Source organism: Trachinotus anak, unplaced genomic scaffold (assembly GCF_046630095.1).
Source record: "Trachinotus anak isolate AG129_WGS33_773 ecotype Australia unplaced genomic scaffold, CSIRO_AGI_Tana_v1 ptg000011l, whole genome shotgun sequence".
Lineage (NCBI taxonomy): Eukaryota > Metazoa > Chordata > Actinopteri > Carangiformes > Carangidae > Trachinotus > Trachinotus anak.
In genome coordinates this window covers 22,565,908-22,593,366 of record NW_027273862.1, presented here as the reverse complement: position 1 = coordinate 22,593,366, position 27,459 = coordinate 22,565,908, and the positions used below count along the sequence as shown (strand labels likewise).

Genomic DNA, 27,459 nt, shown 5'->3' with positions numbered 1-27,459 from the left:
AGGAGATCTATAGGGCCGGATACACTGGCAGCAGGATACAGGGTCAGAGGCAGCTCCGCTATGTAAATACATGAGGTGTATTGAATGAGGGTAGAAGGAGACTGCAGACTGTCCTGAATGCTGTGCGAGATGACTGTGGACATCGGGCAGGTGTGATATCACATTACATGAGATTGTTTTACAGTTGACAGCCTGGACATTGAGAGAGATTGATTTTATTAAACGTTGCGATTACCAACCGGGCAAAGCAGACGAGCAGATCCCGAGGGCTCCCGGATCCTCAGAGGGCCCTGAGGTTCACTGTGTACCAATCTGTTTGTTGTGATCAGGTGTAGGGCTTTATTCATTCATTGGATACACTGGATCGGCGTTAGCGCAGATGCTGACCATGTCAAGCAAATGAGGAGTTGGCTATGAAATTACCGAACCACATTAAGTACAGTCTCCCTGTCATTGTCATTATAAAATTCAAGGCCTCCGCTATCAACTACTTGTGTTTAATCACTGTGTGCACTGACTCAGTGTTCAGTGCCACAGCTTCCCTGGCATCACTTACTTAATACTGACTCCAATGCGTTCCTCACAGATTGACACACATATTTAAAATTTGGGAGAGAGAGAGAGAGAGAGCACTGGTGCTCTGACTCGGTACTCCGTATCGGCAGATACTGAGTGGGGGTTCTGGATTTCGGAGTGTAAATTTGTTTGGTGCTCCATATAAGAAACATACTGTAAGGCCCTTAAAGGATAGGTTCACATTTGTCTCACTTTTTTAACCTATTCATGGACACATGAGCTTTGTTTTAGGACTGATGAACATGAGTCCATTTTGCATTATTATCTAAGTTAGGATCAACTTGAGTGGTCTCAATTATTTCGGTTCATAGGTATTTTTCTTCGGTCAAATGGCCACAAACGCATATACACTCAGTTGGAAGTTCATGAGGTAAAACAAATGCAGTCTAATACAACAGTCCTGCAATGACCGCCACCTTCACGAAGGTTGTAGTGTTCAGTTTGTGTTGAAACTCTTTCAGAAAGCTGTTGATTCAACTTTCTGGTCATTTTGGAGGCTGCAGTTTGTGGTGCTGTTGAATACTATTTCATTACACGGACGGGTGTTTCTATTATTTATTCTGCCCTCTTGCCATAAATGAGTTAGGCATACACACAAGCATATGATGCAACATGATTTAACAATGCCACAATCTACATCCTCTAAAATAACCAGAAAGTTGAATCAACATCTCTCTAAAATGGCTCCATTTACAGACTGAACCATTTAGCCATCATGAAGGTGGGATTTATTATGGGACTGTTGTTTTAGGTTTAGCTAGGTGTTCCTAATAACCTGGCAAATGAGTTCATGTACACGTTGCACAGAGGGAGAGAAAAAGAGGGAGGTCAGTGACAATAATGATTATTGATATTGATTTGTCACCCAGCTCCACTAGAATCGGAACACAGTTTCACCGCATTCAACTCAGACCTCCGTTCAAAAGTGTTTGCACTGAGCACAACTGCACTATGCCCTGACGCTCAGCAAACTTGTCGTCTGAGTGTGGCCCTGTGCACACAGAGAGAGAGAGAGAGAGAGATCCCAGAGTGACTGGTACAATACAGAAGCATAGAGCAAAAGGGCGGGATGTGGATTACGTAGGCATACACACCATGTCCATACCGCCCGGCTGCCTGGCCTACATGCTCACTCACTTCCCCTGCTTTGTTTGCCTCTGGTTGAGTGCCAGCATGATGTTTGCGGGATGCAAATGCTTGACTGAGTGATTCATTGCAGTGTGTGCGTGTGTGAACTGTACAAGAGAAGTACGTTGCCCGAAGAGGCTGGCAGACTGGTTCAGCCCTGTTTGTGTGTGTCTGTGTGTGTGTGTGTGTGTGCGTGTGTGTGTGTGTGTGTGTGTGTGGCAGGCTGGCTGTTGGAGTTGCACAACCTCAGCTGCAGTTGCATTGCTTGTGTCAGTGTCAGTTAGAGAGGGAAGTCTCCATGGATGGAGACAGAGCGCTGTGTACTAGGCCTCAGCTAGCTGGAGGCTCTGTGGCCAAACTCCATACGTCAAGACCCTGACCTCAGCTAGTTCATCGGCATCACAGTGGAAACAGGATTTTTTTTCTCTCTTTTTTTTTTTTTTTTTTTTTTTTTTATGTGGTGTATATTTCTGTGCAGCCACCATCTGTGACATTTACTCAGCAGTCATATAGAAGAGAGAATGGCTTGTTTCACCTCCACAGGAAAATGAATGAGTGGTTTGAATCTCTAATCAGAATTCATAAATCTGAGGCCTGAGCTGGTTTCTCTGGCACACGTGGTCCGAGTCATTGAAATCAAATCTGACAAGAGAAGAACTAGGTTGTTCAGTCAAACCCTCTCGGATGAGCATTAGCTTGTGGCATTTCCATATGTAAGTCCCTATTATAAAGTCACACACACACACACACACACACACACACACACACACACACACACACACACACACACACACACACACGCTTACTGTCTCCCCGGTCCACATGAGCCTATCATGCGACCAAGTCCTCGTGTCTGTGACAGATCAGATGATCACAGAGCATCAGCTTGTAGCCATCCTTATGCCATACTCCTTGTTTGCGGACAACTACAACAAACGGCCTAGTGTCATGATGACGTCAATTTGGCTACAACCGAGGGCTAATCAGCTTTTTTTCCCCCTTTGTTGTTTCATGGGGCTTTCAGAAGGCTTACAATTTAGCAAGAAGTGATTTACTGCTGCCCGGCACGCTCTAAAATTCCTCTCTGTATTCCTCCTCACATGTGTAGATTGTTTACGGAGAAGAGGAATTCTAGAGGGATGGCGATCCGCAAGGGGCTTGGTTGCTATGGTTACTAACCCCTGAGCTGGGTTGCATTTAGCAGGAAGGAAGCTAAATTATTTGCAGACAGAAAAGAGTAAGCTCATGTAGGGAAAGTGTAATGAGTTGAAAAGCTGTCTGTCTGTGTGGAATCTTTTTTTTTTTTTTTTTTTTTTTTTTTCCCCACAACTCTCCTGTACAGTTGAATTAGAAATCAGACAATTAAATCATGATTGTTGCTTTTGTTGATTCAGTCAGTGGTGGAAGAGGTGTATATATCCATAATTAAAAGTGGCAATACCATAATGTAGAAATGCATTAGAAGTCATGCGTACAAAATTTTACTTCAGTCAAAGTGCTCATGTAGAATGGCCCATTTCAGAATATTGTATTAGGGCTGCAACTAACAGTTATTACTAACAATTATTTTTATTATCAATCAGTCCACATAAGATAGTGTTATAATTTCCTGCAGCCCGAGTTGACATCTTGAAATGTCTTCATTTGTCCGCCCAACCATCCAAACCCAAACTAACATGTGAGAAAGAAAAGCTGATCCATTTTCTGTGGTTCAACTAATTGATAAATTGACTAAATGTTGAAATGTATATATTAATGTATTATATTATTGGATTGCAATTACTGGATGCATTAATTTGTACACCACTTTAATGTTGCAGCTCGTAAACGTTTGGGCTCATTTTAATTACTTTATATACACCTGGGTAGTTTGTAATTTTCTCTGGGTATCAATAATCTATAACAATACATCATCATTTATTTGTTGATTATATGTTGTGTTATTAATCCAAACTGGTAAAGTAGCAAGTAACTAAAGTTATCAAATAACTGCAGTTGACTAAAAAGTATGTTTGCCTCTGAAGTGTTGTGGAGTAGGTGTGTAAAGTTGTGGAAAATAGAAATATTCAGGTTCCTCAAAAATGTTATATGTATATTCCACCACTGGATTCAATACATAGTAACAGGATCTGGTATTTTAGTTTTACATATTTGTTTCTGTTGGACTCCAGAGACCCTTTTTAACACCCTCAGTACATACTTAACATTCTTTCATCAGCTTGATAAGGTTTATTAATTCTATGAGAATTGCTTATAAGCAGGGTTTGAAACCTGTTGACGTCTTTCAGAAGCTAAAGAGAGCGACACCTTCTCAGATACTCCAGTTATAAAACATGGTTAAATACAATGGATTTTTATGTGTGCCGTGTCTGTGATTTGGTGTTAATGGTGTATTCAGATTTCTGTTCTGGTTTGTTCATAAGAGGTCTCTCTGGGGTCTGACTGATCCTTCACATGGCATCGCTGTGTACGTTGACATGAAGTAAACATGAATAACCCATATTTCCTTATTTGGTGATACAACTGTTTTATGGTTATTTTGTGCCAGCTCAGTTTACCGCTTCAGTATTTCTACATGCTGGGAAGAGAAGGGAAGAAAAACTTACTATTACACACATAGCAGTGATAGAATGAAGAATGAATGTCACCGAAACACAAGGGTTAAAATATAAATATGACATAAGTGAGAAAATGAAATGTATTTTTTCTAATCCTTGTATTCTTCTTGTTATCTTTCAGACCACATTAACAGAGGTGCAATTTGGACCAATGAAGTTATTTAAAGACCCACTTCAGGTATCGTAAAACAATGGCAAACATCGGAATGATTGATGCTTATGTGCTTGAATGCATTAAGACTTTCCATTGAACAACAGAAGTGCTCCAGTGAAATGTTTATGTTCATATCATTTAGGGGCTTTTAGCTGAGCCTCAGAGCTAAACTTGGTGTGACTGTCAATATTTGGTAGCATTTTTCTGGGATTAGTATTTCAAAACGTCACCTTCTTTTGTTTGCAGTCAGAACTAATCTTGAATTTCTCAAAGATACCACACCTCGCCAAGAGATTAAAGAGAAAAAAAAAAAAAGTCCCCATGCAAACATTCAAAAAAATGGAGAAAAAAAAACTGTTAATGGGCGTATTGTGTGTAATGCAGCCTTGGGTTGTCAAGGCAACAAGGCCAAACATTTATGACAGAGAACATACCATAATGAACAATGCACGTTATGGAAGAACTGCACAGAGGATCCATGGACCAGTTTCGTCACAGAAAACAGGACATTCCCTGACGTTCAATGGTTCATTATACAGTTTGGTACTGTGCCTGTTCTTGTGGCATGCTTTGCTGCTGTTGAGTGAAAACTCAAAAAGTCTGCTTTTTAGCTATTTTAAAAGTATTTTGAATATGTGCAACTTTTGGTTTCACCTTGGTTTCAAGGGTGCACGGCAGTGCTGAAACTGAATTTGATGCCCAAATGTGAGGATTTGCTTTTATATATATTTCAGCTAACCGAACTCTTTGGGTTTTGGACAGACAAGACATTTGAAGACGTCACCTTTGGCTCTGAGAAACCCTGATGGGCATTTTTTTTCACAATTTCAACACCAATCCAGCACTCAATCATGAGAATAATTGTTACTTGCATCCCTAGTGCATACCTCCTTTAAGTAAAATACAAAGTTTCATTGAGGTAAAAGTTATTACAACAATAATGATCAAAAAGCCAGTGAGATTCAAAGAAAAGCGATGTATTAGACGTCCTGTAATTTAACGCCACATATAAATGCAGAGACTCGGCTTTATTGTCGGATGCACTCTAGTGTGACCACAGTAGGAAAACGAGGTAGAGAGATATCCCCTTCCTGTTTTTGTCACTCACAGCTGATCCTGTCATGCCCTCCTCCTCCCTACTCCTCCTCTTTTCTCGTGGCTCACAGGATCTGGCCGGGCCTTCTCTGTTTTCAACAATGATGTTTTCTAGACAGAGCAATCACACCCTGCCAAAATGCTCACTACCCCCTTCAAACTAGTTTTTTTTTCCTCTTGCAGTCTTTGTCTCTCTGCTACTTTCTCTGCCTTTTCCATCTGTTTGTTTGGAGCTTAAACATGGTATCTGCCCTTACAAAACATTTTAGCTTGAATGTACTTTGAGATTTTTTTGTCTATTTCAGCTGGGTGTGTTATTACTGAGGGAGGGGGTATCTGTCCAGCCTGAGCACAGGCATCTGAAAAGCCCTTATCTCAGCCTATATTACCCCGTTCCTCCACCTCTGCGGGAATGTTGACTTTTCTACCAACATCCCAATGTGGAATTCTGATCTAATTCCCTGTGCGTACCGAATATAGCCGCTGGACTCGGTGGTGATGTATTTATGACCCGGACACTTATTGCCGCTTGTAGGAAAAATGTTCATATGTGGATATGGTTTGCATTAGCAACAGCCCTCTCAGGCGTAAGGGCTTTCTGCATCAGGCCTGAATCTGCATTTGGGTTCTTAAATAAAGCCCCACCAATCATAAGAATGAATCAAAAAGACAACCATCAAAAGAGCCAGTCCTCTGTTCTCACATTGTGTGGAGGACAGTAGCTCTAGTTTTCTCAAAAGTCATGTCTAACTCAACTTTACAGGTGTGATGCAAACTTAAAACTGCAGAACAAACTTTCTCTTCTTTACATTCATTCTGCTTCCTGCCAACATTTGGAGATGACGTCTGTTTGAGAGAGTGACTCATGAATCTACTCTTAGTGCAGCGCTGCTCTTGGAGGTGGGCCTAAATCTCTGGTCCAGTATTTACGCAAATAAGGGGTTATATGAAAGTATGCTGGCAGAGAGAGAGAGAATGCTCTCAATGGCTGGTTTGACGGTAGCAGCAGCACTTTCTACCACAGGCTTGGCAGACCGGTGGGAGGGGCTGCAGCCAGTCAAGGCCACCTCAGCTAATTGTGTCATAGATCCAGGCAGCAGACAATAAAATCTCTGACGCACCCGAGTACGAGCTGAGCCTGATCAATCAGGGCCTTTCCACTGGAGGCCTGAGGTCACAGTGCAGCCCACGCTGCAGGCTGACGAGGACGACAGGCACAAATGAGCACGGGTGCACCAATGATGACTTGACAACTCAGAGCTGTTGATGCACTGAGGCATTGAAATCTTGTTTTACTGTCACGCTCTTTTTGTCCCTTACTGCACTAATTCTACAGCACTGTCGTTCAAAGGCAATGTTGTTCAGAAAAAAAAAAAAAATTCCAGCAAATCAAGCAATGAATTTGTATTTACATAAATTCATGGTTTCTCTGTCAGGTAAAAATGAGATGTACACTAGGTTTTGCCCATGTAGGACAAATTATTATGTCCCACCTACCATGTAATTAATGCTCAAATGTTTCTATCTATTATTCAGTAGTAAACTGGATGTCACCTGAGGTTCTGGAAAATTATGTTGGGCATTTCTATCTTGTTTTTAATCTTAGTCTTTTTCAGTATATTTTATCCACTCTTCATTTAGACATGATTTCTTTTAGATTTTTTTTTTAAGTATGACATTGCAAGAGGTCAGTTAAAAAACGCAGTTGCATAAATATGCTTAGTCATCTCTCTTTTTGCAGGTACTTTTAGTTTTTGCCAAAGAGGACAGTCAGAGTAATGGCTTCTGCTGGGCATGTGAGAAGGCTAACTTCAGGTGCAGCATGGCGCGAACACCCGAGTCGGCTCTTGAGTGCTTCTTGGAGAAGCATCACGACCTCGTCATCATTGACCACAGACATTCCAGACACTTTGACGCTGAAGCACTATGCCGGTAAGCGAGTTCTGTCATCATCAATGTCTACTTCTACTTCAAGTTGTACCCCTGGAATGATGTAGTGTAGTGGTTCACGACTTCTGTATCCACACAGTCCTGTAAACTCAAGTACCCATCCAGATGTGCATATGAACAGATTTCAAGTGGGGTGTCATCTAAGACTATTAATGATGTAGAATTTGATATTGTTCAAATATTTCTTTCATACAGTTGAACTGTCAGTGTTTAGCTGGTATGTCAGCATTGTCAAGTTTGCATTTATGTTAAAATAACCAGCAGTAGCCAAAGCTGAACGCTGAAACTATTTACCCGTTACTTTTAGCTAATGACTGAACTATTAATCCATTACCGTTAACTATTTTAACTGTATATCCACTACTTTTAGCTAACTGCTATGGAAGCGCTTTTAGCCTGTTCTACCATTTACCTACTTTTAGTTTTTTATTGTTGGTCCATTACTTTTAGTAACCAACTACTGATCCACTAATTTGAGCTGTTTTAACTATATATGCAGTAAAATTACTTTTAGCTAATTATTTTTAACTATTCTAGTTACTCTTAACTATTTGTCCACTTTTGTTACTTTTAACCAACTAGTTTAAGCAATTCCTTTTTGCTATTTCAAGCATTATTCACCTTTAGCACTTTTACCATTTATACATCAGTTATAGCTTTTTATTTGTACAGCTGACTGTTGATATATTTATTTAATTAAACTGTGATTTCTATTTCATTTTTATTTTATTTTAATTAGTTGTGCTACTCCGCAGTCTTTTCACCAAGCTCCTGGCAACTTCAACTACAAGTGCCTCTGGTTAGGAATCACTGATCTAATGGACACAGTTGAATTGAATTTGAATTCTGGTAGTGACTGTTATTTAAGGCCAGTGACATAATCCAGACCAGATGATCTTGATAGGACCAATTATAGCATACCCTTTCCATGTGTTGCATTACATTTGGTAACACGTGTGATTATGACTCTCTGCGGGGGTAAACGGCCAGCTCACTTTGGGCTCACTCGCTTCCATCACATGCTATCTAGTGGAGTCATGTCAGTGAGAAATGAGTGGTGCCTGCCCATACCACTCTATCTTTAGCCTCTGCCCAAACCAAAAACACATTTACAAACATTCATTTGCCCTGCCCAGCGTGTATGTTAACCCTATTCATTTTGGCCAATCCATATGTTCAGTGTACACGCACAAACTCAGATGGGGAACTAAAGGGCCTTTATGACCACTGGCTGGGGAAAACCACAGGCGGATGAGTGGCCCTGTACACAGCATTCTTTCAGAGGTCTAGGCCTGCTCACAGAGCTCCACCACTGGGCTCTGCCTGCCTGGGAGAATCGGAGCGTTAAAAACTGAAAAATACATTGATTTGATGCCATGGGCTTTTCCACCGGCCTGCTCTCTGGCTAAAAGGCTCCCTCTGTTTACATTCAGGTCAATTAGAGCGGTCAACTCTTCAGAAAACACTGTGATAGTCGCCGTTGTGAAAAGGTATGTACAATTCGCTGACACCCCTCTCCCTCTCTGCCCTTTCTCGTCCTTTTCCTCACTGTGTTTTTACATAGCTAATGGTTAGGAGTATTGTCAGAAGCATATCGCATGACTCAGCGGAGGTCTGTCGGCCTGCAGCCAGTCATATGGTGCAAGCCTCTGATGTTCTCTGAACAAGCATTTGTCATGTCGATGTTTGGGTGCTAACATGTTTTCTCTTTTCAAGGCCAGACAGAGAGGAAGCCTCTGTGATGCCCCTGATCAATGCTGGCTTTAATAGGGTGAGCAACACTGTGCGTAAAAGTGTGTGTGTTCCCCTGCTGTGTGTATTTGTATTATTATTTTGATATGTTTTTTGTTTTTTTTTATATCCCTACTGTCAACACCCAGGACTCAAGATTGTAAATCTGTATTGTTTGCTCAGGAGACAGATGCATTGAGTTACCCATGCTCGTATTAGAAAACTGTAACATATCCTGTAATGGCACTGATTTGAAGATGGGATTTTAGTTGACTTTGATTGACCCGTGTCGCTTGGTGTTGCCCTCTGACCCCCAGAGATACGTGGAGAATGCCAATATGATGGCCTGCTACAACGAGCTGCTACAGCTGGAGCATGGAGAGGTGCGGGCGCAGTTCAAACTGAGGTGAGTCGTGCTGTGTGGTTGTACAGTGTTGTAGTTACAGTGTACCCCTAATTTAAAGCTGTAGCACTGAGAGGAAGACATCAGAAAGGATATCCACTTTCAATAATTCCACTTTTCCATAGTAGTTTTTAAGTACAGATGTATAGTATATATGTGTGTATATAAACAGATGCTGGACACTGTTTGTTCCATATTTTCACAGTGATTCTGGTTCTGTTGTCTCTCTACCTGTAGGGCTGCAAATGCTATTTTCACAGCTATAGAACAAAGCCAAGAGGCCATAGAGATCACCTCTGAAGATCAAGTAATTCAAGTGAGTTTCTAATAGACTTTGGTACTTAGAGTTGCTTGATACCCCCCCCCCCCCCCCCCCCCTTCTTTCGCTCTCTCTCCTTCTCTCCTGTTTTAGTGCCTGTTCTTGTCTTGTGACCCCAGATCTCACCAGTGATAGTTGCGGTCTCTGTCCCCTTCTGAATGGCTCCTTTTGTTACCATCGAAGCACTGTAGCCTGTGTTATCATGTTATGTTTTCACGTAAAATATATGTCTTTGAGCTCCATGAAACGCGCAACAAATGGGTCCGCTTCTCTGAGGACATGCTGTTTTGGTTGGCAAGATTCATATGTTGCTGGAGGTCATTGTCTTATAACTGTGTCTGAACTCTCTGTGTGGATTTTATAAACAGCAGATCGCCGTTTCAGATCAAGCCTGAACACTCTTGTTACCTCTCCTTCACAGTACGTGAACCCTGCCTACGAGTCCACTATGGGCTACCAACAAGGCGAGCTAATAGGGAAGGAAATAATAGAAGTGCCTAAAAGTGAGAAGAATAAGCCTGATCTCCTTGAAACAATAAACTCCTGCATACGGAAAGGAAAGGTAATATGCATTCATTATACGCAATACTTTTTAGGCCAAACATATACTCTGGTTATTACATAATCAGGAATTTAAACTCATCAGGAAATGGTGTGATTGTTGATGGATAGGTTTGACACTGTAAGCCGCTGTAGACTTATCACTTCGCAATCAGATCACTCCTGTAAGCACCATAGCACCTGCCTTTGTGTCTGTGCATGCATGCGTGCACATGCATCCATGTGTGCCGTAAGTCCGCACCACCGGCCAGCAGCTCTGTTTCATGTGAATAAGAGCAGTGGTTGATGGCTGTGCTGTAATCTTACTACACAGAGAGCGAAGGTCAGTCCCAGACAGGCTAACAGCGGGATGGTCCTTTTTAAGCTGCCACAGTAGTCTGTAGGAGGGGGGGGACATGAAACAAGCGTACGGGACTCCAGGAGCGCTCCCCCTACCCATTAAAGCAACTCGCTGCTCTCTGAAATACACTGACCCACCACACCTTACCACCTAACCTGTACCACAAAGACTGCCATGCAACACCCAGTCCGCACGCACTTCTAAGACATTTTTAAATCTCATATTTTGTCAAATTTGCTAAAATGTGTTCCTGAGTCTGTACATTATGCGTCTGTATGTTACATTTCTTCTGTCTCGATTGTGGCTTTTTGTGTTCCAGGAGTGGCAGGGGATTTATTATGCCAAAAAGAAGAATGGAGACAGCATTCAGCAAAATGTGAAGATCACACCTGTAATTGGACAGGGAGGGTGAGTGACAGTGTTGCTATATGTGACTGAATAACGATTGTATCCCTTCATTCTTCTTGGTGGACTAATAAGCTTTTGTCATTCACAGAAAAATCAGACACTATGTGTCTATCAACAGGCCTTTAAATGATAATAATAAGGTGAGATGTGTTTCCAGTTTTGCTGATTTAATAATGGATGAGAGCAGCTTTCTGGCTTGCATATATCAATTTGCCTTTCTCCTCTTTCCATGCAGAGTGATAAATCCAGTGAACGTGTGCAGGCAGAGTCTCAGACAGGTAAGATCCATCCTGAAACTGTCTCTGCTGTAGGTGCAAGACTGCTCAGTCTTAACTCCACTCTGTAACTGAATAACATTACAGGTGATTTATTATGCTAAACAACTCAAACAACTGTGGAGTCTTCCAGGTTTCAGTATTTCAGGTTCTCTCTGCTGGACAGTTGTAAGCATTAGTGATGGAAGTTCTTTCCGCGACAGTATGAGTTGTGATCTGCCATAAGACTCGAGGGCCTGAGGGCCAGCACTGTATTTGTCATTAGGAAACACAACATTCAGTTCCAGTGTTACACAGACAATACACATTACTAATTTTAACTGATTGTTGGAGATGGTCACATTTGGGAACCTGAGCTTTGTAAACTCAGAAACTTTGGAAATGTGTCAGCAAATGTATTGCACCATGCCAGAAAATCAGTGTTTTCTTTAATCATGACCCAAATTTTAAACAGTAGACGAACAGAGGGGCCAATCCTGCTGTATCTAGCTGAGAAATATTTCCAGAGAAATGAATTCTGTCTTTTGTTGACCTTGAAAAAGTTATCCATGCTTTTATTTCCTCTGAACTGGACAATTGTTCCTTGCTGCATTGTGGTATCAACCGTGAAGCTAATTCACAGCTGCAACTGATTTCAAAATGCGGCAGCTATGCTCGTGACAGGTGAACAAAACAAGGCTCATATCTCTCCTGTGTTGGCGTCTTTTCACCAGCCCACTGAAAAGAAGTGACTTTGAAATCTCGTTGTTTGTCTATGAAACTTTGTATGGTCTTACAGCACAGTATATTTCACAGAAACTTGTATATAACACCTCTCCAGCCCTTTTACGTTCCTCTGGCCTTTAAAAGTGACGGGTGTTTTTTGGGGTTTTTTTTGCTTTATTCCTTAATTTACTTTTTTTGTGCATTGTTAGTGTCTTAAATGTGTTTTATTACATTTAAAGAGCATTTAGAAATTGCAAAAAACCCCTGAAATATATAGTATGTCCAGTGCAGAACTGTCTGCCTATTCAGGCAAAGACAGAGAGAAGAAGAAAGAAGAAAGTTCCCTGATTACTAATGTAGCTTTTTATCACTTTATATTAATCCCTCGCTACCATTAAAAATTAGTTAAATTAGACAACACACAATTAGTTGTCATAAAATTTCCTTTATTTATGTATTTGTTTATTTTCTCTTATATTTAATTGTTAAGAAATTCCATGAAAAATTCAGTGGTCTTCATATTCAACTTATGGTATCAAGGTTGAGCACTTTTTGTGGGATTTGTTGAAATGAAAAGAAGTTATAAAATACCACCAGCCTTATCCTTTACATGCCTAGGACAGATCTAATAATAGAAATGAAATAGATTCTAATACCTAGTATTTTGTATTATTGATTTGACTTCTGAGGCTGACTTACCGATCTCAGTTTCCCTCCCCTCCAAGTACTGGAGTACTTCCAGTAAGTTATTGGGTGTGCAGGATCACATGAAATTATTATATTTCACTTTGTTGTGTAAGGCTTTATTCACTCGCACAAAAGGTGCATTTTTGTTCTTTGACCAATTACTACAATTTCACTGGATTGAAACCTCAAAACAAAACTTGTGAGAAACCACAGAATCAGTAAGTTAGAGTAAGAGTGACCAAAAACAGACTGCAGCTAAAATCTGGTTGGCCCAATTAAAGTGTCTCATCGTCTTGCCAGGAATATTGAGACTGGAGCCAAGGTCAGCCGTGTCACTAAACTTGAACTGTTTGTGCGTGTGTGTTAATGTAAGGTGTTTTCTCTCTCCCCAGACATCCAATCCAGTAAGCACAAAGACCGGAGGAAAGGCTCTCTGGACGTCAGATCCACAACTTCTCGGGGGAGCGATGGTGAGAGTAAAGGGGGAGATAGATGGTGGAAAATCTGGGCGTTTCTTGCCAGCTTATCAAACCTTCCCAGTTGTCTGTTTGCATTAAGTGTTGATTGGACACACACACACAAACAAACTCATTAGAAAGTGGTTGGAAAACTCCAGCGTAATTTGTTGTTGAATCTGCGCCTTTCGAAATGTGGTTGAATCGAAGTTCAAGCTTCCAATATGGCGATTGTCTTGTTTTCAGGGAGCTCACAGCGAAGGCACTCCTCAATGGCCCGCATCCACTCCATGACTATAGAAGCTCCCATCACTAAGGTGGGTTCATCTCTTTCCCCATCATCCCTCCGTCATATGATTAACACTTTGTACTGATGTTCTGTATCTCATGACTGAACTCTTGGGTTGTAAAACCACCACAACTGCCATGAGGCCACGCATACCATGTCAAGAGGAGATAAAATGCCACATTTCATGCACAAGACAGGAAAACATGCTGGACCAGAATGACCTGCTGTTTCAGTGGTTTATGCAGTCTGCAGCGTGGATGGTCGGAAACAGAGAAAGTCCCCAGGGACAGGTCATATGACACACTGCAGTTCCTCTGCTGTATCATTTGACTGTGTAGTCAGTCGCTGTAGGCGTCATCCTCTCCAGAATAAAGCACTGATAGAACTGCTGGTACTGTTTGTGCTTGTGTGGACGTGAGTTTGCTAGAACTTGTGCTCTTGCACATGCTCGCTGACCTCGCCATAGGTGTCCGTTGTTGGAACTTTCAGAACCTCCAGGTTCAGATACTGGAGTAAAAATGTAAATCTTCCTTCATGTTTTCTGAGCATCATCCTGCTGGGCTTGCCTGCTCATGTTTTTAGCACTTTAGAGATATTTCAAAAATAAAATCTTTTATTAATTTAGAGACAATATACTTTTACACTCTTACATGCTTTTATCTCATACCTCAATTATTGCGACTGCTACTTGACTGCTAAAGAAATCGTTTGACATTTTGGATATACTACAGATATAAGTGGGGTTGATCTTCTCAGCTAACCCTTGACAAGAAAGTGAATGAGCAAAATAAAGAGGCGTGACCACATCCCAAATATTTTAGCCTCTCTGCACAGTCAGGCCTTTGGAATGACCTGTCTGAATACAATGAGGCTGAATCAGTATTTGAAAAAACATATCTTCATTTTAGCTGATTTTATCTTTATCTTTATTATCTTATTTTATCTTAGCTTTATTTTCTTCACCTTATTATTGTCGTTATTATTATTATTACCTTATTTCATCGCACAGGTAATCAACATCATCAATGCAGCACAGGAAAGCAGCCCTATGCCCGTAGCAGAAGCCTTGGATCGAGTATTGGAGATCCTGAGGACCACTGAGCTCTATTCCCCACAGCTGGGCACCAAGGATGAAGACCCCCATACAAATGACCTCGTGGGGGGGCTGATGACGGTAAGCAGCAGGCCCTTCAATAAGTCTGAAACACCCAAGCAGCTTCCTGCAAATGAACCGACTCCACAGTGATAACGCACATGTCTACATGAATATCTGTTCACTATGAGAGCCCGTGATACTGCGTTGAATGAAAGAAATAGAGATGCCGTGGTGTCCGTATGTTCCTGTTCATTTTTTGAGGAGGGAGAGAGAGACAGAGAGAGAGATTAACAGACAGCAATGGTGAAGTACAGAAGCAGAAAGAGTGCCAAGTTGGCAGTCTTGGCAACAACCCCAAAGGAAGTGTTAGATTGTCCTTTGTGCTCCTGTAGGCTGGAGAGGAAAGCCCACCCCACCCGCTCCTTCTCCCCCCTCTCCCTCTCTCTGTCTCTCTCTCTCTCTCTCTGCACACATGCACACAGTCACACTCACATGAACCTCTTCCTCTCGACTCCGCAGGCCTGGAAACATCCTGTTCTTTGGATCAGATGAATAAGCATGGCTTTACTTATACATGTACACTGCACACACAGCGGAGAGGTGTAACACACAGTTCTTACCCAGAAAGATTTGTTCTGCGCAGGTGATAACAGCTGATGAAACCAGAAAACCATGAGGTGTTTGTTCAGGCTTAACTGATTATTTCTGTACGATCATATAGGTTCACAAGGTGCCTGGTTGCGTTTGTATTTTCTTAGCCTTGTTACGGTGAGTTGTGCTGGGTCTGAACTCAGAAGACCCAGTTAACATTAGGAGACGAGCTGTCATCTTTCTGGGGAGAAAGGCTTAAAATAGCCGGTGTGTACAGAGGCAGCGCCACCATGAGACAATGCTCGGGTCAAAGATGAGCCAGTCTCTCCTCTTCCTTTTTCACTTGTGAAGTAAACATTTCACTCTGCGACACACCCCCTTGCACTCACTAACGCCCAAAATATATGTGACAGGGTGATATAGACCCGTCAGCTGACAAGTGGCAAAAATGTTGTTGAATGAAAAAGTGGAGGCTTTAGTGCTCATAATGTTTTATTTCCATGTTTTTGTAATCTTTTAACATTTTCATAACAAACAGTGGCCTGAGGACACAGTTTTATACATAACACATTTTTTAGGTCACAATGATTTCATTGTAGCTTCTTGTCACAGTTAGTCTCTGAGAGACACATTTAAACAATATTTCTGCATTAATGGATGCAGAACTACTGCAGTGGTTGTTGCCAACATAAAACAAGACTGTGCCACCGGCTCTGTGAGGCTGAGCTTTTTGCTCACGCTGACAAATGCTGGCGTGCTGATTTTTAGTAGGTACATAGTTTAATATGTTCACCTTGGTAGTTTAGCATGTTAGCATGCTAACATTTGCTAATTGGCACTAAACACACAGTACAGCTGAGGCTGATGGGAATGCCATTAGTTTTGCAGGTATTTGGAAAAATTAAAATTTTGACCTGATAATGGCAATAGAAGAAATGTTTAGGTCAGCAAGATTATTACAATTCATCCTGTGAGGAACATGAATGTCTGTGCAAGATTTAATGCTATTTTAATTCAAAACTACAAATGTCAGCCTCACAGAAAAAAATCATTAGGATTCATCCTTTTGGGACAGTGAATGTCTAATAAAAATAATTCATGCCAATTCAGCCTATCAGTGTTAAAATGTTTGCCTGGAAAGCTGAACCTACTAGCATTGCTAGCCACAGTGCTAGTGTGGTTAAAAACAGTGTGCTCCACCTTTACTTTCCCAGTTCTCAATATGCAGTCTGTCGTACACAGCTGACACCGTTCACAGTCATAGAGGAACTGAATCATTATTTGAACCACTGAAAAGCAGTGTTTGATTATTTGGGTGATGAAGTGTTACTCTATTGATAAGCCCCATTTGCTCTCGCAGCATGCAACAATGCCCAGAGGAAGACAAATGTCATAATACATTATCTGACATGTGTACGTAAATTACCGTGGTGTCATTTCTGACACAGCTATTACAGTTCATAAATATGGTAATCATTTTTTAAACTGTATATTGGTTTCATTAATTAGCTCAGTTTGGCTGCTTCATTCGTCTATTCCCTCTGTTTGCTAGTGGGGAAACGAAACGAGGTGTCAACATAACAAAGCCTCCAGAATATTGTGTCATAGCACAGAAGAAAGAACACACTCATAAAAGTGTTAATATGGAAAATGAGTAAAATCCATGTCTTTGTTCCTTGTTATTTACATTGTTGTAATTTGTTACGCTCTTGCCTCAGTCAAATTGCATTTCCTTCTGCAACTTTGCCAAAATAAAGTGAGGCATTTAGACAAATTCAAAATCCAACTCTTTGTTTCTTTTTGAAATCCCACTGACATATGATAAACACAGGTTTTAATAGTTCTCTTGGGGAAAATCATTAGAAAATGAACTATTGAGACTCCAGTAATGGTTCAAGGATTTTAGACTACCATTAGCCCCACAGGAATGTTGAAATCAAACTACATTGACAGTGTTCGAAAAGCCATAATGTTTTCTTATTTACTTTTCTGATAGAAATCTCTGTGGCTAAGGCTGATTCAGTTTTTATTTTCAAGTTTTTTTTTGACAGAAGTGATGTTGGTGCTCCTAACACTGAGCTGAACTTTTTGTTTGGCTGTTCAAAAAGAATGAATGATGATTTTCTGAACTGTATTGTAACTTGCCCTGATTCTTTTTTTTTTCCATGTTCACAGGATGGTTTACGCAGATTGTCAGGAAATGAATACATATTTTCCACAAAACGTAAGTTTACATAAAGCATAAAGGATGATATGAGGTATTTTTTTTCCTCTTGTAGTTCATCCATAGGTTGTGGACAACCATTTTCTCACCTGCCCCTCTTTATCTCACAGAGCCCCACCACATCCCCAGTCACCTGACAACTCCTCTGTCGCTAAATGACATCCCCCCTCGTATCGCTCAGACCATGGAGAATGAGGACTCTTGGGACTTTGACATCTTCAACTTGGAGGCTGCAACCATGAAACGGTAAGGCAACAACACAGTTAAGGGTGACCAGAGGGACTGTGTCTAATTTATTTTGGTGTGGAAGGAGAGCTTGGTATGAGCGTTTATGCTGAATCCTCCCACAGGCCTTTGACCTACTTGGGCCTGAAGATCTTCTCCCGCTTTGGGGTCTGCGAGTTCCTAAACTGCCCTGAGGCAACTTTGCGCTCCTGGCTACAAGTGATTGAAGCTAACTACCACTCCAGTAACTCCTACCACAACTCCAGTCATGCAGCTGATGTCCTGCATGCAACAGCATATTTTCTCTGCAAGGAGAGGGTCAAGGTAAAATTTGTAATAATTAATGATAAAGCCTGCTGTTTTTAAAATGGATGGCAAACTTGCTTAGGTATAACGTAGCTTCGACTAAAGGTGTGGTTTTTTTGATTAGCTGATGGGCAGAAATTCAACTGGCAAATATTTTGATTAATAGATTAATAAGTAATTTAACAAATTAACAAAACATGGCAAACATGAACTGGATCCAGCTTTTGAAAAGTGTGCTAAAGCAGTTACTGTTTTTGTCTTATGTGATACTAAATGAAATATCTTTTTTTATATAAAACAAGCAAATTGAAAATGTCATCTTGGGTTTTCTAGACATTTTTTTTTTTTTTTTTTTACATTTTATGAACCAAACAATTCATTCATTCATCAATAGAGAAAGTAATCAACAAATGAATCCACAATATAGATAATTGTTGCAGCATTATTAGTTTTTATCAAAGTGGCTTTTGAAATAACCCTTGAGTCACCTTTCTGTTATGTGTGTGTGCATAATGAAATACAGTGGGGTTCAAAAGTCTGAGACCACTTTCCAATTCAAGTGAATGGAAAAGTGGTCTCAGACTTTTGAAGCCCATTGCATATGAATAAAGTGGCAGGAGATGCTTGGTTGTTTTTATAGTGCTGCCAAGCCCATTGATCAGTGATTTTTTTTTTTCTTTTTTTTTTTTTTCTCTGAGTTTGGTCCATATGCTGAACACATGCTCTCTCCTTCACAAACTCTGTACAAGGATAAAACAGAAAAGTTTTATCCTTGCATAGACTTTGGAAGCTACTGCCCACACAGCACTGTTAACCACTGTAATGAGAAAGTGCACAGGTAGAAGTGAAACTGCATGGCTGTATAATCCAGTGTGTTCCTGAAAGTCAGTACATTGACTGACTTTAAGCATTAGCATGTTTTAGAGGCGACCGTCCTTTTGTTTACTAATCTACAGTATATAGAAGTTGAGATTTTCTACTACAAGTGCGGCTCCCGACTGTCAGCTGTCCCGTCTGAGCCTACATTATCCTTGAGAGTTGTGGTTTTGCCCAAGTGTGTCAGTGGCTCAGCAAGTGGTTGAGGGCAGGCACTGGCTAAGCTGATTACCAAACTGTCTATTTCTGATCTCAGCGGAGGGATCTTTCATTGGCTTAGCCTGTGAACTGTGAAGTTACATCACCCAAGATTAATGAATCCCAGGAATTCTACAGGCAGGAGATAATTGCAAATTCATTTGAAAATTAGGGATTATTTTGATGATCTGTATCCTCTGATTTTTCTTTACTTTATACTTCAGTTTTTTTACACGCCTGTGATACATGTGATGAAAAAGCTCTGTGTGCTCTTTTTCTATCAACTGCCAATATTAAAGTCGGTTGTTTCAAACTATAGTTTCAAGAATATCTTTAAAATGAGATGTACAAAAAAAGATTTACAAATTCAGCAAAATGAAAGTTTTTGTGTTTGCTTGATCTGTTGCTTTATTGTAGCTGTATAATACTAACATAAAGTATATTGGGTGACATTAGAAATGTCCACATTTTACTTTCAGCTAGTTGAATGTGTTTTGTATTTGGGGAAAGTTTAGTGTCTCTTGTAGATGCAGCTAAATTAAGGTTGTTATGTTGTATTATCCTGTTTCACAATGTACGTAGAGCCACTTCTTAGATCAGACTAAACTCCACACACATCACAGTTGAGTTGATAGTGGGATGTGACATGTGTAGACAATGGAGTAGAAAATTATACTCTGCCAGCTTTTGGCCCAGTTTATCATTCAGAACTGCCAAACTAAAGCCCTGATAACAATAAAGCTGAGGTTGTAATATACCAAACTTTTTTATTTAATGCCCAACAATCTGCCCAGTTTCATATTTCCACTGTTTTTCATGTGATTTGCACCGACAGCAAAGTTTGGATCCCATTGACGAGGTGGCCGCCCTGATCGCTGCTACTGTGCACGATGTGGACCACCCAGGCCGCACCAACAGCTTCCTGTGCAACGCAGGAAGCGAGCTGGCCATCCTCTACAATGACACAGCTGTGCTAGAGAGTCACCACGCAGCACTGGCCTTCCAGATCACCACAAGAGACGATAAGTGCAACATCTTCAAGAACATTGAAAGGTAGGAGACTCAGTGAATAGGCCACCCCTCAAAAAAAATGAAAGTTGGCATTATCTGCCGTCTGCCATGACTGTTCATAGATCACTGAAGATCACACATCAGCAAACACAAAATATAGTCAAACTGTGAAATGAATTTATTGAATTTTGTGATTATGTATTATTTTAATGGCTGTGCAAAGGATGCAACTAATAAATATTTCTATTATGAATTAATAAAAACAGTGAAAATGCCTGTTATAATTTTATAGAGCACAAGATGACCTCCCCAGATGTCTTGTTTTGCAGTCCAAAACCCCAAAATATTCAATTTACTATTGCAGATGATACGGAAAAGATTTATTACATTTGAGAAGCTGCAACCAGCAAATGTTTGGCATAAAAATTCCTACAACAATTATTTGATTGTAAAAAAAATAGTTGGGGTTTAATTTTCAACTAACTGATCAATGGACTAATAATTGCAGCTCTAAATTGCACTAGGAACCCAGATGTATGAAAGTTTTTGCTAACTCTGTTTTATTAAAGAAGCAAACAAATATTCTTTGATACACAGAATATTTGTATGTATCCACATGTATGATTGACAAATTCATATTTTATGTGTTGAAAGTTTGTGACACAGAAGTTGCATCACCTTGAAGTAGCACAAGGGATAAGCTAAGTCTGTATATATGTGCTACTGAAAACAATACTGTGTGTGTGTGTGTGTGTGTGTGTGTGTGTGTGTGTGTGTTGACAGCGGCAGGGTAGTAATGTGATTTGAGTCCCAAAGCAGAATAGCTCACATGTGCTGGTCCCCTCAGAGGGGGAAGGTGAACAAAGCGTCCATTCATCGCCACTGTCATTGCAGTCAGAAGAGGAGAACTGTTCACACGGGTTTCTGTGCTATTTACCACACTGGCATCTCACTCTCTACTCTTTCTCTTTCTCCTCTCTCCTGCACTTGACCTACCTCCCTCTCCCATCTGATTCTCTCTCTCTCTCTCTCTCTCTCTCTCTCTCTCTCTCTCTCTCTCTCTCTCTCTCTCTCTCTCTCTCTCTCTCTCTCTCTCTCTCTAGGAATGAATATCGAACACTAAGACAGGCCATCATTGATATGGTGCTTGCCACTGAGATGACTAAACACTTTGAACACGTCAACAAATTTGTCAACAGCATCAACAAGCCACTGGCTGCTTTGGAGGAGAATGGGGTGAGATTAAAAACGAAATCATGCTGAAATGCTCTTAAATGTTGTCATATTTCATACCTGTGTAGAAATAGTATTTCTAATTTTAGCATTTTTCTAAATAGATCAGTGTCCTGTTAGAGCAGGAAGGACACACAGGAGCATTCAGACTTTATATAAACACAACTATTGTAATCTCATTCTGTCACACGCTGTCAAGAATCGTACCAAGTCCAACAGTATTCAAAAAACAATTGTTGAAGGGTTTGAGAGATGATGATACCGTTCAGTGGCCTGCTGTTGCCTGGGCACAAAAATCTTTGTGGGGAGAGAATTTTACAACTTGGTAACATCTTTCTCATCTCTGTGTGGAATGCTCAACACAGACATTTAAAAGCTCTCTTGCCTTTTTAAGGCAGGAATGATCTGAACAAATGATCTGACTACCGATTTTTCCCTAAATTCTTGTACTGAATACAATTACTTTCAAAGTCAGTCAATTTAGACACATGGGGCATTTAACTGTTGGTATAAATTGTAGCAGGTTAAGTCTAATAAAAACGTTCTAAATGCTTTGAATAAAAGGTCTTTGCGTCACATATATGCTGTCATTTAATTGCAGAGTTAATTTTAAGACTTGAAGGTTTAGAATAAAACAGAGACCTCACTCATCTTGGCACAGAAAAATAGACCCTCTGTACTTCTGCTTAACATAATTCAATCTTGAAACATGCAGTAGCCTGCAAATCATGTGACTGCGTGACGCATGCTGCACTCTTTTACATGCGAGTGCACTGAATACAGACTCTCCTCCATAAAAAAAAAAGTGAAAGCTTTATACACCGTGAGTGCCATACTTTATCTTCCCAGTTTGGTTTATGCACGGACGCAGTCGGTTATTTTTAAAGTTGTTCAGCTGATGTGATAAGGAGCTGTCTATTGCCACTAATAAGTAGAACTTTAGTTTTCTTTCTGCTAATGGTCTGCTACATTTTTTTTTTTTTTTTTTTTAGGGAAACAATGATGAGGAATCTGTCAAAGGCATTCTGACATCCCCCGAGAACCGCATCCTCGTCAAGCGGATGCTGATTAAGTGTGCAGACATCTCCAATCCATGCAGGCCACAGGAGCTTTGTATAGAATGGGCTGGACGCATCTCGGAGGAGTATTTTGCACAGGTAATGAGACAAAATAATATGGTGTTGATGGATTGGGGAGAGGGATACAGTAGCTGCACTGTGTTTTTTTTTGGTAATTTATGTATTCATTGTGCGTGATGATCTCTTGTGCCTTCATCTCTGGTACAGACGGACGAGGAGAAGAGACAAGGTCTCCCAGTGGTTATGCCTGTGTTTGACAGAAACACATGTAGCATCCCAAAGTCCCAGATTTCCTTCATAGACTACTTCATTACGGACATGTTTGATGCATGGGATGGTAAGACTGCACTAGAGATACATACACAGCCATACATCATCTATTAATTTTTCAAGAGGGATTCTTATTAAGATCAAGAATTTGTTAGAGAGACCTGCGTACAACAGTAGCATAAACAAACACAATTCAAGCACACAAAGAACACACACAATGGACGATTAGTTCTTCAATCAGTGGCATGTAAAATGTCTGTTTAGAAATCTTAAAAGGAATGAGAAACTTCCTTTATATTGTTTAGTACGCACGTCAAATAAACAACCGAGTTAAAGTATTGTCATCTTTAAAAACATACTTTGAAACCTACATGTGTACTAAGTCTTGGGGAAACACTGATTCGCTACAGACACTGACCTTACAAAGCCGATCGGGTATTGGCTGAGACTTGACAGAGTCACATTAGATACAGTTTCTTTGTTGATGTCATTATAAAATTAATTATTCCACTATCAGTATTATTCATTAAGTCACAGTGAGTGTAAGTGTTTAGTGCCACAGCAATGCCTGACCTCATCTTACCCTACATAAAAATGAGTCCAGTGACTTATGGACACAAAAAGATTAAATAAGATAGTGGTGTTGATTTGAAAAAACACTGTTATTAAAAAACAAACTGTCAAATCTGATATTGAGCTTCAACTTCTTTTATCTTCTCTTCAGCTTTTGCAGACCTCCCCAATCTTATGCAGCACTTGGACAACAACTTCAAGTACTGGAAAGGCCTGGATGAGAGGAAGCTGCACAGCCTGCGACCGCCTCCAGAGTAGGCGCTGCCGTGTTCAGCCCCAGGACTCTGTGGTCCAGGGCAGCCGTCCTCTCTCCTGCTGGGGCATCTCTCTCCCTGCCAGCCCAGCCAGCCAAAGGGCCTCCTCGCCTTCACTCTCCTGCTTCTGTAGCACGCCAAGCGTCCACACGTCGATACAGAAACCACCGGGCAGTTGCAGCAGTAACATTGTTGGCTTTACAGCCCTGTCATGAGAACTGTGACAAACAGACACGGACACAAATGGCATCCTTATGAACTTCTTGTGCCTCTCAGGCATTCGCAGTGTAGCTGGTCAAGTGACATAACTGAGAGAGGAGTCCTTACAGGCCTCCTGGCAAAGCATCCGTCCCCTAATTACTACGTGGGCTCTCCCGTTTGCCTGTGAAGTTGAGTAAAAACTGCTTGTTTACTGAAGGAGCGAGCAACACTGGAGGAGTGGATGGACGTGTGGTCTGGATATGAAGGTGTCCAATCCTCGTCAGGCCATATAATCACCTTTGACCTCCATCCCTGTGCTCACAGCAAGGCAGGACTGCTCCTTCTGCCCCTGGAGGCCACACCATGAAAAACACTCCACTGCTATTTTTTTTTTTTTTTTTTTTTGGGGCAATATTTTCATGAACACATCCAAGTTGACACATAGCTGTCATAACAGACATGATGGGGGTGGTGGGGTGGGGGGTGGGGGTTGCTTTCTTTTTGGGTCAGGGAGTGGATCTTGATTTTAGGCCACTGCTGAGAGACAAAAACCTCAACATCATGATCATAGGTAACTAATTACAGATGATTTGGTATGTTGATTTTTCTTAGATGTTCCATATTTTCTATATTAAAATTCATACATGAATTAGTTGATAAATAAATAAGAACAAAATGAATTTAAAAAAGAGAGAGAAAAGCCAAAGCTGATGAAGACAAATACTACTATAACTCTCAAAAATTTACGATTATTATTCATATGAAGCATTACCATATTAAACATTTTTATTTTCTTATCAAAAGTACAGTACCAGTTTGAATGAACACTTTTGTATTGCACTGTAAACAATATTAGAAATGTCTACGTCTCAGTGATTTGTCTAGGGATGGGATGTTGCATTGGAGAATAAGCTGTTATTGTTGATCATCAGGAGTTTGCGTGTGTGTATGTGTGTGTATGTGTGTGTATGTGTGTGTGTGTGTATGTGTATGTGTGTGTGTGTGTAAGTGTGTGTATGTGTGTGTATGTGTGAGTGGGTGGGTGTGTTTGGGCTGTAGGTGCGGGTGTGTGGGTGTATTCATTGTTGCAACAATCCCTTACTCTTGGTTTAATGCTGTAAACCGCTTGACATTTGACAACAGCAGAAATATGTGAAAACATTTTGGACTTGAAAATTTTTTCTCCCAGAAATTTTTGTATCTGGTTTATCCTACTGAAAAGACTGCCTTATTTTATACAATATTTATACAGTACATCCCACTGTGCAACTGCAACGGACATCTGGAGTTTTTATTATAACATAGTCAGAAGGTTATGTTCAAGTAAATCTCAATATTTTTATAGACAATGAATTTTACACTGGATTTGCAGCAAATGAGATCAGCCATTCTAGCTATCTGAATACCTGTGAATTGGATGGTGACACACAGCATGTATACAGAGAACTAGATGGTTAAGAAGGATGTGGATCGCAGAGTTGTCTATCACTGTCTTTAAGCAGTCTCCTAGAGGCCAGCTTGCATTGATTTTTGATCAAACATCATTCTATTTTGGCCACTTGTCCAACATCCTTATGCACAGACCCAGGGAACAGCTTTTTGTTCAAGGTTGGTTTCAGATTAGGATACTAATATATGTTAAAGATTGTTGCTTATTAAGAATATTTCCTCTTTAAACAGTATATAAATGCCATAACAGCTAAGCAAATGATGGTTAATAAGATGTATTGACCATGGTTATCTTTGTTTCTCTCTTATGACAGAATTGTACACTCAATCAGGGGATTTGTTTGTTCCTTCTGATTCACATCTTGGTCTGAAGGCACGGAAAAAAATTAGAAACTATTCAATGAAAAATAAAATAATGTCAATTATGAGTTTGCAGTCTATTTCCTGCAATAATTCATTGTCTGTCCTTATATGTCATCCTTTTGACTTATTCTTTATTAGCCTACAATGTGTCTAATGAATATATTGAATTTTTGCACTGAGCCTGAGCCAGCCACTAGCTGCTTAACTACATCTCTAGGTTTCTCGTTTTACTTTGAAAGATCTTAATTTTAGAGAGATGAGGAATGACCTAGCTTCAGTTTTTTGATTGGAGGCAAGAGATGCATCTCAAACTGCATGTTTGGCTCGCTGAGACCCTGCCTTGGACATCTATTGTACCTACTGTTAAAAGGACATTAGAAAACAAAATGAAACTCATTGTCATGGACCAAATCTGCTTTTCTTCTTCCAAACTGGGATACTGTCCAATTTCAACAATGAGTGGTAGAATACCAGACTGTGGTAGGAAGAACCTTACTCTCCTTGGTTATCATTTAAAAATATTCAAAGATATTAAACAGAGAAACCATTACAAATGACAGTTACATTAATGATTCAAAGTGTTGGGGAAGCTACTTTTAAAGCATAGCTTTGCAAGGCACCAGTTACTTTACAATGAAAGAAGTTCAACTACAGCAAGGCTACCGTGGGGAAAAATCTAGTTTGGTTAACTAAAACCACTTAGAAAAAGTAGCTCAAACTTCTTTGTAAAAATGATCACATTGACATTGTAATACAAAAAAGCCACATGCCAGGAAAAAATGCCACTTAACTGAAAAATACTTGTTCACAGATCAAAAACTCAAATCTAAAATCTAAAATACCCAACTATTCATGGGAAAGTGCAAGGAATGCTAGCTTTGGTTTTGTAAACAATAACTGTTTAAGTATGGCCATGGTGATTCAGGCTGAGATTCAGGAGGTTTATCCATGATGACGTTGGAGCTTTGTGACCATTGAGCAACTCCTTTGGCTTTTGCACATGCACTGCAGAAAGGTCAAGTGTGTGGTGGGTGCTGCTTGACGAATGCATTGCCTTGGTATGCCTTCGCAGCGGTCAGGATGAAAGAAAAAGGGGGTAGGGCTGTTCAAAGGGGGTTCAATTAGAGTAGATAAGCAATGGTAAAAAAAAAAATCATTCCTTTCCTTTTATGGCCCAAAATCACTATGTATATATGAATGCAGCTGAACCACCAACAGGCTTCTGCAAAATGCGGTTGAACCGCTAGTTTATTTACATGTAATTCACTACTCCCCCACACTGCTGATTCACATTGGCAGATCTGCCAGTTTGATCTGCCACATGTGGTTAAAGGGAGACAATGTAACTTTGGAATGCTAACATAATTTTAGTAAATGTATGTATGCAGCAAGGCACACCACAATCTAATCAAATTATCTACTCCATGTAGGCCACCTGTGGTGTAAGAATGAAGTTTCTATTTATGGTACTTGAGTTCATGTTTGCAAGAAAAGTTAGAAAAGTTTGCCCTTGCATACTGCATATCTTGTACCAGTTTGAACTTATCTTAAATTGTTGAGGAGCTGTACCAATTTCTGGGAGATTGGTGTTCCCTCATCAATATCTAACTTAATGCAGCAGGACACTACAAAATCTAATCAGATCATGTACTCCATATGAAAAAAGTCCATGGAGTACATGGTGTCTACAGAGTCACAGACGGCAGCATGACAACATAATGCCCCACATACCATGTAGCTACTATGGTGGTGGGACTTAAAAAAAAATTACTTTGTTAAAATTAGGAAATGATTGTAGTCATGGTTAAAAAGAAGA

At 40.3% G+C, this 27,459-nt stretch overlaps 1 protein-coding gene across 2 annotated transcripts in view; it reads left to right on the top strand.

Moving 5' to 3' along the window:
* Window positions 1-24,294, top strand: part of pde8a (phosphodiesterase 8A) — a 42,179-nt gene extending 17,885 nt beyond the window's left edge. For both annotated transcript variants that reach the window (XM_071489020.1, XM_071489021.1), the window contains exons 2-22: window positions 4,444-4,500; window positions 7,313-7,503; window positions 8,955-9,011; window positions 9,238-9,292; window positions 9,570-9,658; window positions 9,893-9,971; window positions 10,396-10,536; window positions 11,195-11,283; window positions 11,372-11,423; window positions 11,519-11,561; window positions 13,343-13,420; window positions 13,652-13,722; window positions 14,704-14,868; window positions 17,557-17,605; window positions 17,716-17,851; window positions 17,956-18,154; window positions 20,046-20,263; window positions 21,325-21,457; window positions 22,447-22,611; window positions 22,741-22,870; window positions 23,528-24,294. In XM_071489020.1, coding sequence (XP_071345121.1) covers window positions 4,444-4,500; window positions 7,313-7,503; window positions 8,955-9,011; window positions 9,238-9,292; window positions 9,570-9,658; window positions 9,893-9,971; window positions 10,396-10,536; window positions 11,195-11,283; window positions 11,372-11,423; window positions 11,519-11,561; window positions 13,343-13,420; window positions 13,652-13,722; window positions 14,704-14,868; window positions 17,557-17,605; window positions 17,716-17,851; window positions 17,956-18,154; window positions 20,046-20,263; window positions 21,325-21,457; window positions 22,447-22,611; window positions 22,741-22,870; window positions 23,528-23,634 — 2,304 coding nt within the window. In that variant the 3' untranslated portion in view covers window positions 23,635-24,294. The remainder of the gene's footprint in view (window positions 1-4,443; window positions 4,501-7,312; window positions 7,504-8,954; window positions 9,012-9,237; window positions 9,293-9,569; window positions 9,659-9,892; window positions 9,972-10,395; window positions 10,537-11,194; window positions 11,284-11,371; window positions 11,424-11,518; window positions 11,562-13,342; window positions 13,421-13,651; window positions 13,723-14,703; window positions 14,869-17,556; window positions 17,606-17,715; window positions 17,852-17,955; window positions 18,155-20,045; window positions 20,264-21,324; window positions 21,458-22,446; window positions 22,612-22,740; window positions 22,871-23,527) is intronic.
* The last annotated feature ends 3,165 nt before the right edge of the window (window positions 24,295-27,459 follow it).